General features: G+C 30.8%; 1 protein-coding gene and 2 long non-coding RNA genes across 3 annotated transcripts; 2 read left to right on the forward strand and 1 right to left on the reverse strand.

The window, feature by feature from the left end:
• Positions 1-2,018: 2,018 nt before the first annotated feature.
• On the reverse strand, positions 2,019-5,912 carry LOC105788033 (uncharacterized). Its single transcript, XR_001131791.2, has 2 exons — positions 4,599-5,912; positions 2,019-2,766 (listed from the first exon to the last, which is right to left on the reverse strand). It is a non-coding gene; the product is annotated as an uncharacterized LOC105788033 (long non-coding RNA).
• Positions 5,645-6,419, forward strand: LOC128042445 (uncharacterized). Its single transcript, XR_008197937.1, has 2 exons — positions 5,645-5,782; positions 5,906-6,419. It is a non-coding gene; the product is annotated as an uncharacterized LOC128042445 (long non-coding RNA).
• An 8,767-nt stretch (positions 6,420-15,186) lies between these two features.
• On the forward strand, positions 15,187-16,886 carry LOC128042572 (uncharacterized). The gene is made up of 6 exons (XM_052633964.1): positions 15,187-15,351; positions 15,437-15,681; positions 15,763-15,963; positions 16,045-16,137; positions 16,211-16,312; positions 16,470-16,886. The coding sequence occupies exons 1-6, from the start codon at positions 15,213-15,215 to the stop codon at positions 16,884-16,886; spliced, it is 1,197 nt and encodes a 398-aa protein (XP_052489924.1). The 5' UTR covers positions 15,187-15,212.
• Positions 16,887-17,191: the final 305 nt, after the last annotated feature.

Consider the following 17,191-nt stretch of genomic DNA (forward strand, 5'->3'; position numbering starts at 1 on the left):
ATTAATCAAAATTCAATAATTACTATCAATAAATTCAATATCAATACGTATATATATATATATATATATTTCATTTGATTCAATCATGATACTCACCTCAATTTTCTTATCATGTATATTAATTTAAATTTTTAACAATTAATAATTAAATTCGAATTATGGTAATACTAACCGGAATTTCTCTCGAGTCACTCCTTGTCCACTTTCTCCTTTCCTTTCTCGGACAATGACTCGTACACGACATTAGCAATTGAGCTTGGAACCTTGAAACCTTAAATTTCCCTTTTTCTTTTTCTTTCTTTCCTTCCTTCCTTCTCTGCCCGTTTTGCTCTCTGTTTCTTTCTCTGTTTCTATTCTCTTTTTCTATCCTTTCTTTGTTATATACATATAATAATATAATAATATTTTTTTAACACATAAAAATCTCAGATTTTTATACTTATGCCGCCTCAACTTTGACAATTGGCATAATTGCCTATTTGGTCCTTTTAACTTTTCTTTATTCTATAATTAAACTTTTATCTCTATTGCAATTTAATGCTTTTTCATAATTAACCACAATTTAGACAAATTCACTTAATCAAAACCTAATTAACTACACAACTAGCTTCGTAAATATTTATAATAAATATTTACAATTCTAATTTACCGGAATGAAGTCCCGAGTTTACATTTCTTTTTTTTTTTAAATTCAATCCTTTTTAATCAATTAACCATCGAAACGTTAAAATTTCTTAACGAAACTTTAATACTACCCTATTAACACTTCGTAAATATTTATAAAAATATTTACGGCTCAGTTTATGATATCGAGGTCTCGATACCTCGTTTTTTACCCAATTTACCTAATAATTTCTTTTAAATCACAAAATTCACTCATTTAAAAATATTTCTAAAATCAAGCTGAACTTATAATTATTAATTAATAAATTTTTCTAACGTTTTCATCGGATTTAGTGATCTCAAATCACTATTCTGACACTACTGAAAATTGGGCTGTTACATTTGTATATGGCGAACACTTTGGTATACTATTAATATTGGGGTAAGCGAGACAGTGGAGAAGGAAAATAATAACTTCCTTAATGGGGTAAAAAAATTTGTACAAAAAGGAGTAAATAAATTTAAATACAAGGAAGGCAGAAAAATCCTTAGTGCCCTCCTTCGTCTAGTTGGTCAGTTGGTTCGGTAGGGGTTTCTTTTGTTTGGGGGCGTTCTCTAGGGGCTTCCTCCAAATCCATCGAACCTTCTAAGTCCTCCTCTTCATCCTCTACTTTAGGCTCAGTGAGAATGAATAAGTTGGCTGATTGCTTCCATTCCCTTTGGGATTTTTCCTAATCTTCTTGTAACACCCCTAACTCGTCTCCATTGTCGAATTAGGGTTATAGAGTATTACAAGGCAAAACATGACATTTCACTTCATTTCAAAACAATTAAACAAATAATTTATAAACATATAATAAACAAAATCAATTTATGGTATAAATACACTTACAGGCCTTAAATTGAGCTTACGAGACCCTCAAAATAGTTTGAGAACAATCCATGACTAATTTGAATCAAAACAAAAAAAAATATTCAAAAATTTGAAAATTTTGGAAATAGGGTCACACGGTCTTATGGAATAGTCCAGGCAGTGTGGCTTCCCCACACGTCCGTGTGGCTAGACCGTGTAATTAATTGTGACCGTATGAAAAATCTTGCACCTAAAAATTAATAAGACACATGGCTGTGTGGCCAGCCCGTGTGTGTTACACAGCCATGTGGAATAGCCTAGGTCGTGTGCACCTTAAAAAGCTTTTAAAACAAGGCAAACTTTCATCCAACACCTAGGTTTCAAGCCAAATCAAAACCAATCATTTCCCACCTTTAAAAACACATTTAAACAAGCCTAAAACATGGAAAAACAATAAACCTAAGTGCCTAACCAATGTGTCATCATTGACACCACAATTTAATTATCAACTTCAATTCACTTGACACATCAATTACTTTTCATTCAAATTCATAAGTTCATATATAAAACTCATGCTAAACTTACCATTTCTTCTTAATCATTCACATTCATTCATACCATGGTTCAAAGATTTAAATAAGGTTTATATCACATGACTAGAGGTGATCATGGGCCAGGCCGGGTTTAGGCTGGGCCCAGACAAAATTTTAGGCTGTTTTCTAGGCCCGGGTCAAAATATGGGCCTAAAAATTTGTCCAAGCCCGACTCGAAAGAAAATTGCTAAGCCCAGCCCGGTCCATATTAAATTTTACAACATCAAAATAGCATATTTTAAAAGAAAATAGCATATTAAATTTTAAAAAGTATATTTGATTAAAAATAAAAAATATATATTTAATATATAATTCGGGCCGGGCCCGAGCCAAAAACGTTTTACCCGAGGCCCAGCCCGTTTTCTAAACTAGCCTCATTTTTTTCCCAAACCCATATTTTGGGCCTATATTTTTACCCGAACCCTCCTATTTTTTGGGCAGGCCGTTAGGCTAGGCCAGGTAGTCCAACCCATGATCACCTTTACACATGACCAAAACAATTTTATATGAACATATTCACACCAAGATTAAAGACACACACACAAGTAAGCTTATATCAAGCTTAAAACATAACATTTGTAATAAGTATCTAAACATATACAAAAACACCTATTACATGCCATATAACCCAAAATAAACATAACAAAATCTACCAAAATGTATCTCGATAATGTGATCTTCAAGTTGATTCGATCGCCTGACTCTACAAAACGTTATCTACAAGGAACAAAAAAGAACATGAGTAAACTTCACTAGAGCTTAATAAGTTCAACGGTTAAAATGATAAAGCTTATTGAATTAAATATAACAATTTTAATAACAAGATTAAAAGTCAGAGTCTCCTGTCAACCACAATCCACAACCGGTGAGTTTATACATAAACAAGTACAAGATCATTCACTATCAAGACACAATACTATCAGGAGATTTATGAATAATCGTTCAACAATTCAATAACAAGACATTTAACACAAGAAACATTGCCCAATGAATGATATACGGACATGAGTATATAGTTATCCATCCAAAACACGCTAAATGCTCAAACAAGCCAATCCAACCGATAACACGCCTCAGCACCAAGTGGCTAGCCCGTAAGCTAACATCCCTCCTATAACACGTTCGGCACCAAGTATCAAGTCCGAAGGCTTACATCTGCCACCGGTAACATACTAGAAACACTGTAAATATAACACGATAGTTTGCAACAAATGCTAGTCTTAGGTATATTCAGTGAACAGGAAATAAACAGGAATCATCATCTCATCTCAAACAATTTCTAAACAGTACGCACTATAACCTTTTGGCATGCCAATCGTACCCTATCTTACGTTCATCCGACTTAGGAGTTATTTTTGTAAAACACAGATCTAAACAATTTATTACCTCAATTCATATTAAATTATCAGTAAAACATTCATTTCAACATTCAAAATTAAATACCTCACTCAATTTATATTGCAATTTATATCAAAATAAATCGAACAAACTTACCAAGGCTAAACTGCAGTAACGACAAAGATTCAGGGACTATTTAGCTACTTTTCCTTTTCCTCGGTTATCTACTTGTTCTTGATCTATGATATAATTTATTTCAGTTATTAGCCTCAAGTTCATATACTATTCAATTAATACATATAACTTTCTATTTACAATTTTACACAAGACCCCAAACATTTACATTTTATTCCATTTGGTCCTTAAGACCAAAACAAACTTATTTCACATAATTAAACTTTAAACACACCATTCTAAAACAGCCTTATAATTTTGAATTTATCAAGAAAAATCATGTCTATTTTAATTTATTTTCAATTTAATACCAAATCATGAAAATTACTAAAATAACCTAACAAATTAGATCAAAATTATTATCGGGCTTCATGCTCAAGAACAAACATCAAGAATACTTTAAGAACATCAATGGTAATTTTTCTAAATTTTAACAACTTCACAAATTAATCCCTAAACTAGATAGATATCAATACAACGATTACAAAAATATAAAAATTATAAAAAAACGAGTAGGAACTGAGCTTACATGCATTAAAAAAATAACAAACCAAGCTCCCAAGCCTAAGAGAAATGGTGTATCAGCCAACACTAAAAAAAATCAAGAAGATGACAATTCCCCCACTATTATTTAGCTTTTATTTTATTAATATTATTTTATTCTTATTTTAATTAAAATTATTTACCAAATTTACTTAATGCAGTCCACTACAAATATTAATGTTATATTTACCATTATGCTTCCCCCATTTAACTATTTAACCCTAGTAACTAATAATACTCAATATTAATTGATTTTTACAACATTTACAATTTAGTCCTTTTTTTTAATTAACTATCTAAACATTAAAATTATTGGACCAAAATTTAATACGATACTAATGACATCGCAAATATTACTAACACGTCGAAATTTGAGGTCCCGAAACCACTATTTCGACACTATTAAAAAACGAACTGTTACACTTTTCTTTCATGATTTTAAACATTAAAGTTCAGAGATTCTGTGAAGACTTTTGAAGATAGTTAAAGTTCACCTGACTCAGATTTAGAGGGCTCGTAGAAACTTGGGCATGGAGAACCAGTTTAGACCTCAGTTTGGGCAAGGCCTCTGTTAGATTTTTCCTTATGTCCTCCCGGTACTTTCTTTGAGCTTCCTTGTTTAGTACTGAGGAAGCACGATGTAATCTTTGCATTCCCTTGTGTATGCACCAGGTAGAAGATGTTCAAGCTTGGATGGACGAAAACTCAAGTATCTACTCTATTTATAGTGGCTACAAGTGCCTTATGCTAGGGAATTTACATCATAATAATAACCCAAATAATATCTCGCCCACAGAAAAATCCTTTTACAGAAAGCTATGGCTATTATCTATGCCCCAAAAAGTAAAAATCACAGTGTGGAAATTCTACAACAATTTTGTTCCTACACTTCATAATCTGTGCATAAAGAGGGTTACTACTTATATTACATTCCCAAGATGCAATTCCTATCCAGAAGATGCAGCCCATGCGGTCCATGATTGCCCCTCTATCAGCCTAGTCTGGGACCTGCTGGGTTTTCAAGTGACAGCAGCTCAAAACAACAATTCAATCACGAACTGGTTAGAAATAGAATTCAATAACAGGGGAATTTTAATAATCCAAATTTCAACGACATCGAAAAATTCAATTTTATGATCAATTTATTCAATTAAGTTAATCAAAATTTTGAAACGGATAATTACGTGTTGGACATGTAATGGTATGGTCAAATTGTTAAGTGGAATTAGTTTAGTTAAGTTGCTAATTATAGTATAGGACTAAATCGTCAAATGGGTTAAATAGAAGAAATTGAATGAAAACAATTAAAAGGGGCTTAACGTGTAATTTTATTAAGGACCATAGAGTAATTAAACACTTAATAATTCATACTAATAATAAGTGCAAATTATATATCATTTCCCACTATCTATTATTAAAGTAATTTAATAAAAATGGATTAGTTAGTCAACTAAGTTTAATTAAGTTAAAAAGAAAAAGAAAATTATGTTAATTATGCTTATATATATAAGAAAGAATTGACTGACCTTGCTGCTTAGGACTTTTCTTTTCTAAAGTCTAAAGAGATTTCCCGGTGATAACTCCTTTCTAGTAGCAATTCCGACAAGAGCGGAAATAACTACGGTTATTTCCATTCTTCTTTCTCCTGTTCTTCTTCTATCTACGGACAAGGCGGAAGGTAAGGCCTGTGCTTGCTTCTAGGCTTCTTTCTTCTATCTTCTAGTCGAGGTGAAAGCTTTTTCTCTATCGCATGCTGTCTTTCTTTGACACTCTTACCGGTCCCTCTTCTTCGATTGGTTAGGTTCGCTCTTCCTCTCTAGGATGGGTTCTCTCTCATTTTATGCTTTCTTCTCTCTGGCATGGTACCGTACCTCTTCTTCTTTTCACGGTCTCTCCGCAACGGGAAAGAAAGTGTGCCAAGTCTTGCTCTGGCTTGCCCAAAGCATTGAACATACATAATTAAGGCATTACATTACATACCCAGGCGGAAATGGTACACTATCGATCCAAGCCGGATAGGGTTTACGATACCGATAAGATGGACGAGACACGTGGTGATGGAAATCTTATATATATATATATATATATATATATATATATATATATATATGGGATAGTGGGATGAAAGAGAATGTCCATTTCTCTTCTTCCTCAATCAGTAGCAAAAACCAAAGATAAGAAGTCTTCTCTAAGCTTCACCATTGTCGTTACACCAAAGCATTGGTGAGTTTCTTCTTAGAATTTCATTAGAATTTTGTTAAGGGTAATAGATATTAAAGATCCATTAGTTAATTTAGTGAATTAGTAAGTTATTACATGAATTTCCATTGATGGAAGGCTTAAGAAAAATTAGGGTTAAAGACTCAAATTCATGCAAGTTGATTTTAGTTAATATTATAGTTTAATGTATTAAAGTTGTAGTAAAAAAACTAATCTTGAATCAAACTTAGACTTTATGGTTAAATTATGTGTAATTAAAGATTAACTTGTAAAAGATAAAAATTGTGAGAATTGATAGTGAATAATATTTTATTAAGGTCCCTATATTAAATTTATGAAATCAGATTTAAAATTGATTGGGTAAATCCTAAGTTTCAATCATCTCGAATATTAAGGCAGCTTGTGGAAACTAAAATGAATAAAATACATTCATCTTTATAATTTTGTTATTGGTGTTTGAATTGTGTGATTAATTTATTTTCGTATTTGGATTTAATTTCGTAGTTAAAAACGACCTAAGATCATCTCGAGTAAAAGGAAAATCTAAAATTGACGACAAATAAATACTTTAGTTTGTGCTCTCATAATTCAAGTTCATTAAATAATTATATGTATATGTTTGACTCATTAAATGTTTGAAAATGATAAACTATCAATGTGAAATGTGCGTATATACTTAACCATATGATTTGCGATCATTTGGTAAATTGATAAGTATATGCTTGCTTGAAGATATATGATCTTTAATAATGAAATTTCCCAATTAAAGTTGTCGAATAAAGTCATAGTTGGTATGCCATAGAATTTGATTTGATAAGTAGAAAACTGAGTGTTATGTATGTATTGTTATAGTTCTCTAATTCCCTGAGGTTTGAGAACGTATCACCGGCTCAAATCCCCTAAGGGTACGAGTGTATTCTGGTGTGGTTGGTGAGATTAGTGCGTTTATGCCTGATCAACACTTCGATGTGTATATTAGTGTAATGGTGGATTGATTCGAGTATCTGTCCTTGAGTTTGATTCTGTTAATAAAGATTAAAATATGAAATTATATGCCAAACAAATGTATTATTGAAATATGATAATAATGGCATTATGATATATGAAATTGATATGGTAAAGATAGATACAAATACCTTGAGAGTGCATCGAGGAAATAATAGGAATGGCAAAAGAAGATCGTATTCAAGTTATTCAACTAAAAAAAGAGATTTGGATCTAACTTAAAAATAAAGAATAAGGAGAAAAAAACTAAAATAAGAAATTTAAGAATAAAAAATCCAAAACAATAAATAAATAAATAAATAAGTGAAAGATTTATCGAATAAATCAATGGATATGATGTATAGATGGATAAGTGTCCAATAAACCTTTGAGATATAAACCTCCAACAAATTCAATTAATGACTCCAATCAACTCTCCAAGAAATAATCATTGATAAATTAAAGAATGAAGAATGAATTCTCACAACTTCTTTAAGAAAATCAAGAAGAAAATTGCTTCTAAAAATCACAAGAAAATAATCTTTGCACAAAAGAAACTAAGTCCTGTGGTTTTTATTAAATAAAAACTATTGTGTTTTTAATGAACAATGAAACTCTTAAGTATAATGAAACTCTAATTAATCTAAATAAAATGTACTCTTAAACTAAACTTTCCTATTGACTAAGAAATATAAAATTCCTAAATAAATTAAAATACTTAAAAAACCTTCTAAAATTCAGAATAAATAAATAATAAAATAACAAAACATAATAAATACAATATTATGCTCATATATAATAAAAATTAATCTAAAAATCAAACCCAATATGATTTGAACTCGAATTAAAACTCGAAACTTATAATTTTTCATAATAATCACGGCCGAAAATTTTATTCGCGTAGTCTTTACTAAAACGATCATAACTTGAGCTCTCAAACTCGAAATCAAGTGATTCAAAGTGCGTTTCAAAGATAATAGGTAGATCTTTAAATGTTATGAAAACATCTCAACCCAAAAATGTTTGGATCCTATTTAAAAAGCCATCACAAGTCAACTGATTTTCTAAACTAGAAAATTGACAACTTCGATGAATGGAATTTAATAAATTTCACATCATACGTACATATATCAGGAAATGTGACTTGTAAGCAAGCAAAAAAGTGAATATGAACATGCCCGAATAATAAATGATAATGAATCATCCAAAGGAATAATGATTTATAAGTATATACATATTAATGTTAATAATATTGAAATGGCTAATGCATAATATGTTTAATCTTGACACTTAGTTCGTTTAATTGATATAATGACGTTTATATTTGAATTTAAATTATGTTAGCAACATTAAGTATACATTACTCAGCATACGATAGATCTCGAACGAGAATCGTAATAGATTCGAAGTAAGAAAGCATCCAACTCGAAAACCAGCTACTTGCCTAGTTTGGCATGTCACTTAAGTTAATATTTGGTACTTTTGGATAAATAGAATATTACTTAAGTTAATATTTGGTATTTTTGATATTCTAACCTAAAATAATTTGAGTGATGAGTTTCTTCTTTTGATTTAAAGATTATTATGCATGTTTATAAGTATTTCGTTGCATAATTTGCTTGGCTATACTAGGATGAAATCACTACACTAAAACAGGCTTTTAGCATCGTTTTTCACGGCGTTTGGATAACAAACACCGCTAAAGATCAATCATTAGCGGCGCATTATAAAAAACGCCGCTGAAAATAATCATTCCCGACGTTTTTGAGAAAGCGCTGCAAAAAACCTAGCGCAACGACGCCGTTTCCCCAGCATTCGGTGATTTAGCGACGTTTTTCAGTAAGCGCCGCTAATGCTCAAGGCTTTAGCGGCGTTTCTAGGAAAGCGCCGCAAAAATAACTAAGCCCAACGATGTCGTTTCCCGAGCTTTCAGGGATTTAGCGGCGCTTTATAGAAAGCGTTTCTGGAAAAGCGCCGCTACTTAAAACTGGCGCAACGACGTCGTCTCCCGAGCTTTCAGGGATTTAGCGGCGCTTTTACAGAAAGCGCCGCTAATGCTGAAGTCTTTAGCGGCGTTTTTGTTAAAGCGCCGCAAAAAACCTAAGCCCAACGACGCCGTTTTCTGGCTTTCGGGGATTTTAGCGGCGTTTTTGTTAAAGCGCCGCTAATGTTCAGTCTTTAGCGGCGTTTTTTGAAAGCGCCGCAAAAAAAACTAAGCATAACGTAAATCGTTTTACGTGCTTTTGAGGGATTTAGCGGCGTTTTTAGAAAAGCGCCGCTAATGATCAGGGATTTAAAATAATTTAAAGTATTTCTTAAAAATTGAAAAATTAAAAAACTATTATTTAAAATATTTTTAAAGTTTTTTGGATACATTACTGATTTTTTTAGTTTATATATTAAATAATTTCTTATATAATCATAAAAGAGGTAGTATTAAATTTAAAATATTGAATTAATTATCATTATAGTATATGGTTTAGAGTTTAAGGAGTAGGTCGGGTATGGATTTAGGGTTTAGGGATTAGGTGTTATGCTTTTGGGGTTAGGGGAGTTAAGAGTTAAGATTTAGGGTTTAGGGTTTAGGATTGGGGTTTAGGATTTCGGTTTAGGGTTTGAGCAGTAAGGTTAGAGTTTAAGTTTAGATTAAATAGTTTTATTAATTTTATATCAAATATGTTATTTAAGTTAATAAGAAATTTGGATGAATTTAAATTATGAGTATATAGTTTATATTATTTAAGAGATATATAATAGATAGATGATCAATCACTTTATGCATGTAGATATTGATACATGTATCAAATACTTTTAAATATTACTTAATATTTTTAAATAATATTTATTTACGTAAAATATAAATAGTAAAATTATATAATAAAATTTTTAGGGTTATGGTTTAGGGTTAGAGGAGTTTAGGGTTTATGCTTTAAGGGTTAAAGGGATTTAGGGTTATATATGGGTTAGGAATATGGGAATTAGGGTTATTAATTAATTTTTATATTAAATACTTTTAAATATTACTTAAAATTTTAACAAGTATTTATGTAAAATTTAAATTAAATGTACAAGAGATAAATAAATAAATAACAAAATTTATTCAAATTTTAGCAAATATATCTCGATTGCATTTTTATTTGTATTTTAGAAAAGCGTAAATTATCTTTAAACTCAAAAAGCGTTGTTTCAGTTAATCATTTGTGGCGTTTTTATGAAAACATGGAAAGTTTACTTATGTTTTAATAAAAGCGGCACCGTCGATTACAGTACATGAAATTTTAGTGGCGTTTTCTACTAAAACGCCGCAAATATGAATAATATCCATAAATACTTATAAATAAATATAAATAATTTAGTGGCGTTTTTGTGAAAAACGCCGCAAATAATATTTGAAAAATTGAATAAAACGGAGCTGTTTCATTGACAAGTTCAGTTGACCCTCAAAATTTGTAAGATTTGTGGCGTTTTCTTTAAGCGCCGCTTCACGAAATGAATACTGGCATATCTCCATCAACCCAATTTAACTTAAAAATAGAGCATAAATTTTAAATTGTAATACATTATTTGAATAATATCAATAATTTATAAATTCGAATGTTGATAAAAATTTAATATTTATTCACGTAAAATTTAAATAGTAAAATTATATAATTGGAATGGTTTAGGGGTTATGCTTTAGGGGTTAGGGAGATTTAGGGGTTTATGGTTTATGCTTTAAGGGTTTAGGGGATTTAGGGGTTATGGGTTAGGAATTTGGGAATTAGGGGTTATTAATTTTTATATTAAATACTACTTAAAATTTTAACAATTATTTATGTAAAATTTAAATTAAATATACAAGAGATAAATAAATAAATAATAAAATTTATTCAAATTTTAGCAAATATTTATTGCATTTTTATTTGTGGCGTTTTTAAAACGCCGTAATTAAATTATCTTTAAACTTCAGTTAATCATTTGTATGCGTTTTTATGAAACGCATGAGAAAGTTTACTTATGTTTTAATAAAAGCGGCACCGTCGATTACGTACATGAAATTTTAGTGGCGTTTTCTACTAAAACGCCATAAATATGAATAATATCCATAAATTGAATAAAACGAGCCGTTTCATGAAATGAAATTTGTATGATTTATAAAATTTATTAAATTTTAACATTTAAAATTAATGTATTAAATATGTAACATATTTTTATATAATGTTATTGAAATAATATTAACAAAGTCATAACAATGTACCTGCTGAAAAATAATTTGAAAACTTATAAACTTATTAATATATTTTTAAAAGTGAATAATTAGTGGCGTTTTTGAAAAAGCGCCACACAATCTAAATATTAGTGTCGTTTTGCGAATAAACGCTGCATATCTTTAATATAAATTGAACGAAACAATACCGTTTCATTGTGAATTAAATATTAGTGGCGTTTATTCTCAAAACGCCGTAAATGTTGTAAAATTAGTGGCGTTTGATTGTAAGCTAGTAAAAGTTGGAATCGACAACGGTGTCGTTTTAAACATATTTCAGTTTTCAACTAAATCCCCAAAGACCAAATCCCCAATCTGTCAAATCCCTAATCCTTTTTTCTATCTGCGATTTCTTACATGCGATTCTTCAATTGAAAAGCTTCGGTGTTCCGTTGTTCGGTTTCTTGCAAATTTATAAGGATTATTTACCTTCATTGTTTCTGATTCTTGCTAACTCACATAACCCAGTCAAAGAAGACGGAGAAGGTGGGCGAACATTCGGATTCGTAAATGGGAAACAGTATTTAAGGTAAGATTTCCCGATTCTGCGCATTTAAACATTGGGTTTTCTTGTCTAGCTTAATTTTTTTGTTTGTTATTTGTTGATGACCCTGAAATGTCTTGAAATCGTCTTCTCTGTGTATAGGGTTTTCAATCGTTTCATTTTTCTTCATCGTTGCGAAGGTACACTATAGCTTTCACTTCTTTTATACTGGGAATGCTTTCATTGGTTTGGAGTAAAAGCTGATGAAAATGCAAGTTTAATATCCATTTCTCTCAACTTCTTAATACTTGCCTCAACCTGCTTCAAAACTGTCAATCTCTTTCTTAGTTGCTGAAGTTCCATTTCTAATGCCCGTTTTCCATCTAATTCTTTCTCCATCCGAATTATCCTATTATGGTATTTTTAGTTCAGCCTCTTAGAAAATGAAATAAACTCTAAATATCAACATAATTTTTGCGTTAAGACTAATTATAGAAACAAAATAAATAGAAACAAAATTGTAGCACTTCTCATGTTATCACCTGGGCTGGGAATTTTTTTGTTCAATAGATGTCGCCTCATGTCTTTACTACTTTATTTATGGAAATATCAACATTCTTTTCATAGTGAAAAAGTAATACGGTTTGAACTTTCATCAAAATTTTGTAAATAGTAATAACTGAATTTGTTAAATATTTTCTATTTAGGATTAAATTGATAGAATGTATAAATATTTGAGGGTTAAATTTATTATTAGACTAATAAAAAGTTGACATCAACTTATTGTCACTTATCTAACGCAACTAATGAGAGAATGATCGAAATATTTAATTTTGAAGAGATTAATGAATAAATTTAAAAGAAAGAAGAGAAGAAAATTTAATAATCAAAATAAAACGAAAACAATAGTTCAAGACAATGAGATTGCGTTGAGCGAGAAGAAGGCTAACTCCAAGCTTTAAGGTACAATAAGCTAGAAAACCATAAAATACTTGTCATGCTTTAAAAGGTACAATAAGCTACTGTATGGTTTAATAATTTTTATGTTTGTTTAAGTATACTTATATCGTAAATGGTTAATTTAAGCTCGTTTTAGATTTATCCATATTTTAAAAATATTTTATGGTATTTTAGTTTGATATTTAATAATTGTTTATATTTTTATTTCATTAAAGTTTTAAACATAGATAAATTAACATATTTTCTAACGCTTACATTATAATAAAAATATTATTCTAGTATTAAATTACAAGAAGATAAAATATTGTGATTTCATTAAGCAATATAATTGGAATGGTCAAACATTGTGATTTCATTAAGCAATGTAATTCCACTTTTGCTAGAAGCCTTTATTTAAATTTAAATGTAGGGACTAAATCTTGAATATTGTTGAACTACAGGGATTGATGGCCATATCAATGTAATAGGCAAAAGAATCTTGAGGAGACCTCTTTTTTGTTTGTTTGAAGTTGTCATGAATATTTAATATGATAGAAGAATAAGTATAATGTGATCTTACTATATTTGATCTCCATTTGAATTCTCATGTGTTCGGTTTTCTTTGTTGAAAATCAATTAACTTCGATTGGTAACATTCTTTTAGCTTAGAAAGGATTATGAACATAGAATTTTCCATTTATCATGTTTTTTTCTGCAGCACTTGCAAAAAACGCAATCATATAATTAATTGAAAAGAACTATGAGTTTTTAAAACATAGGACTATGACTTTTGATTTTTATTTCACATATGAAAAGAACTAATGTTATAAACAATGGGGTAATTTTTTGACATTTTGAAGGTTTTATTTCACCAATTGGGGTTATAAATAATTAATTTAATAAAGAGTATACCTTATAATTAATTTTTGTTATCATGTTATCATAAAAGATAAAATAAAATATAAAATATAAAATATATGTTTTCTATTAAAATTGACTATTAAAATAAAATGTTATTATTGGATTATCATACAAGTATGTTAAACTCATTTGAATATTGGCTATTTTGACTTAAGAGAACAAGTGAGATGCTAGATTGAAGCAAATGATATTAGGCAATGAAATATTCTTAATAATAAAATTATATTAAAATTATTATTAAATATTATTAATAATTATATTAGTAATGTTATTAAATTATATATTATTTTATTAAATATTCATCATTTAAAAATTGTTTATAGTCTAACAAACTGAACATTTTTTTAACATAGTGAGTACAAACAAATATTGAGATCTCGCTCGCGCTCCCGAAGAACACAACATCGAGATATCAATAAGTTTACAGAATCTTTTCATGAATGGTTAAGCCAAATGGTATGTAATTGGAGCTTTCACCGACAAATAATAATATTTGTTCAAAACATTTTTAATTACTCAGTTTACTTTCCATTCAATAGGTTTGGAGTGGGAAGAACGTCACCGACGAAGTTAAATGGCTTTCCCAAGGTCCAAATCGGGTGGTTAAAAGATATAGTGCGTCCCTCATAAACGGATTCAGATTTCATACAAAATATCGCGAGAGATTGAGGAGAACATAAAATTGTGGAATAGTTGTTAATTCCTCAATTACAAGTTATGCTAGTGCTAGGGACAATAATCCGTGGAGGAAATGTGGAATATTTTGGACTTCTTACTGACATAATTGAGTTGGATTACTACGGCAAATGGAAAGTTGTCTTATTTCGAGGTGATTGGGCAGATGTTAATACTGCACGTGGAATCAAGCAAGATCAATTTGGTTTCACAATGGTAAACTTCGCTCGATTGATTCACAGGACAACAATTGATTGATGAGCAGTATGTATTTCCTTCTCAAGTCAAACAAGTTTTTTACTCAAAAGATCCAACTGATGAGGGTTGGTACGTTGTACTCCGTAACATCCCTAGAGACTTGTTTGACATGGGCAGTGGAAGTAGAGATGACATTGACGACAGAACACAAACTTTACCATTTCGAGCGAACTTAAACGAAAACATCCCTAGTACTAGTACACAATTTGGATGGGTCCGCCAGGATACGAATGAAGATATTTACGAATTATAATGTAGTAAGCTTTTACGATTATGTATGTATATATTTACGAATGATGATATTTCAACTATTTTATATGTGATATTATTGTTGTAATTGTATACTATGTTTTCAACTAATTTATTTGTATTGCAGATAAAATGCCTAGAAGAAAAGTGCGATCGCACCGCATTGTTCAAGGTACTCCAAACTCGGCGGAAACAAACAGCACTGAACAACAGACTGCTATTGGATCTTCGAATGTTCCGGTTACACCTGAGGAACCTATAGAAGATCAAAGTAATTTAACATTTAATTTACATGTGTGTTGACTTCTTCTTTGTTTTTTTTAAATTTCGTATATTACAATACTTTTATTTTTCAGATGAAACTGGTGGGACTCGGAGAGTTCGCGGACGTACAGTACTGAGCGATTTATACGACCTAGATCCAGTCGAGCGTGTCCAAGTATCCAGTAATAGCTTTGGTCAGCCTGTTGGATCAGAAGCCCGCCTTTTAGCAGGATACATGGGCATTCTAGCACGGAATGCAAATATGTTGCCAATTAACTTCGAGTCATGGCATAAAGTGCTCGAGAGTAACAAGAACCAAGCTCTCGATAACATTAAGGTAACAAAACGTGTATGTCATTTATAATACTTGGGTTTAAGTTTCATTTACATTTACTTTCTTAAATTGTGTTTTTTGTAGGCGAGATTTGCTCTAGAGGTCTCCGATGCTTATGTAAAGAAGGCATTGGGAAAAAGATGGAGAGGCCATAAGAGCACTTTAAAGAAAGAATATTTTAAGACAAAAACAACACTCGACGAGAGATTACAAAATGTCCCGCCGGGAATGCTGAGGTACCAGTGGGAAGAGGTCGTTAGATTTTGGACTTCGAAGAAAGGAGAGGTATGTGTAACTTATAAAATTTTGTAATTATTTTGGTGTATAGTATTTCCTAATTAACGTACTAATAATTTCATAATGTAGGATCGTGAAAAAGTTGGAAAACAAAGTAGGCAGCAACAAAAATTCACTCACACAGCTGGGTCGAAAAGTTTTGCGTGTGTAGCTCATGCAGAGGTATTTTGAATTTTTAATATTGGCAGATATTTAATACTTTCTATCAATTAATATTTTTACTATTGTATTGTAGGAACTGTCGTCCGGTCAAAAAGTTGGACGACTTCAACTTTTTGACATTACACATAGGAAGAAAGATGGTAACCCTATGACTCCTGAAGCTGCAGAAATTATGGTACGTTTGCTTAATACAATTTCACTTGTTTTAATTATTTATAGTGTTTACTTTCTAATTATTTATTTCATTTATTGTAATGCAAATATTGTTAAGTTATGTTGCATTCGGTTTTTTAATATATATTGCGTTCCTAACTATGTGATTTATTTTTTAGGAAAAATTGAAGGATAAAAAGGCAGAGTACGAAGCGATTGCTTCCAGTGATAGTTCTGTTCATATTTACGACATTGATAACCGGATTATCACTGAAGTTTTGGGTCCTGAAAGGTATGGTCGGGTTCGATTTCAAGGATCTTTTGTTAACCAATCCCAATATTTTGGATCTAGCTCGCAACAATATATGCCTTCGGGGAGTCGAGCTGAAGCTGAAGTTCAGAGGTTAAGAGACCAGATGGCTCAGATGCAAGCGACAACAGCTGAGCAAATTACACAACTTAAAGCGGAGGCAACATCGAGAGAAGCTGATGTTCAAAGAAGATATGAAGAACTCCAGCTACAACTTAAAGTGATGCAAAGAATGAGAGAAGTCGAGGTTCAACGAAAGTATGAAGAAGCAATGGCAAGAGCTTAGAGCAGAATCTGGCAAAGAAGAGAAAGAGGCGGCAGCGAGAGAAGTACAGGCTGCTAAGAGGGAAGCAGAGGCTAAAGCGAAGGAAGTAGAGGCTACAGCGAGGGAAGCAGAGCAGCGTCAAAAGTTCGATGAACTCCAGCAGCAGCTCCAGAGTATGATGAAGATGTTTCAAGAATGCATGCAACCGCCATTGTCTTAGACTATCGTGTAAATATACTTCAATTTTACTTTGAATTATCATTTTAACTTTTAACATTTTGTACGAATAATCTGAATTTTATAATATTTATTGATATTTATTATAT

Source organism: Gossypium raimondii, chromosome 7, assembly GCF_025698545.1.
Source record: "Gossypium raimondii isolate GPD5lz chromosome 7, ASM2569854v1, whole genome shotgun sequence".
NCBI classification, from domain to species: Eukaryota; Viridiplantae; Streptophyta; class Magnoliopsida; order Malvales; family Malvaceae; genus Gossypium; species Gossypium raimondii.

What these genes read in the sequence shown, in the direction of transcription:
- LOC128042572 (XM_052633964.1), top strand. Translation starts at nt 15,213, where the DNA reads ATGCCTAGAAGAAAAGTGCGATCGCACCGCATTGTTCAAGGTACTCCA. An exon ending in AAGCTCTCGATAACATTAAG is followed by an intron (nt 15,682 to 15,762) that starts GTAACAAAACGT and finishes TGTTTTTTGTAG; the next exon opens with GCGAGATTTGCTCTAGAGGT. An exon ending in CGTGTGTAGCTCATGCAGAG is followed by an intron (nt 16,138 to 16,210) that starts GTATTTTGAATT and finishes ATTGTATTGTAG; the next exon opens with GAACTGTCGTCCGGTCAAAA.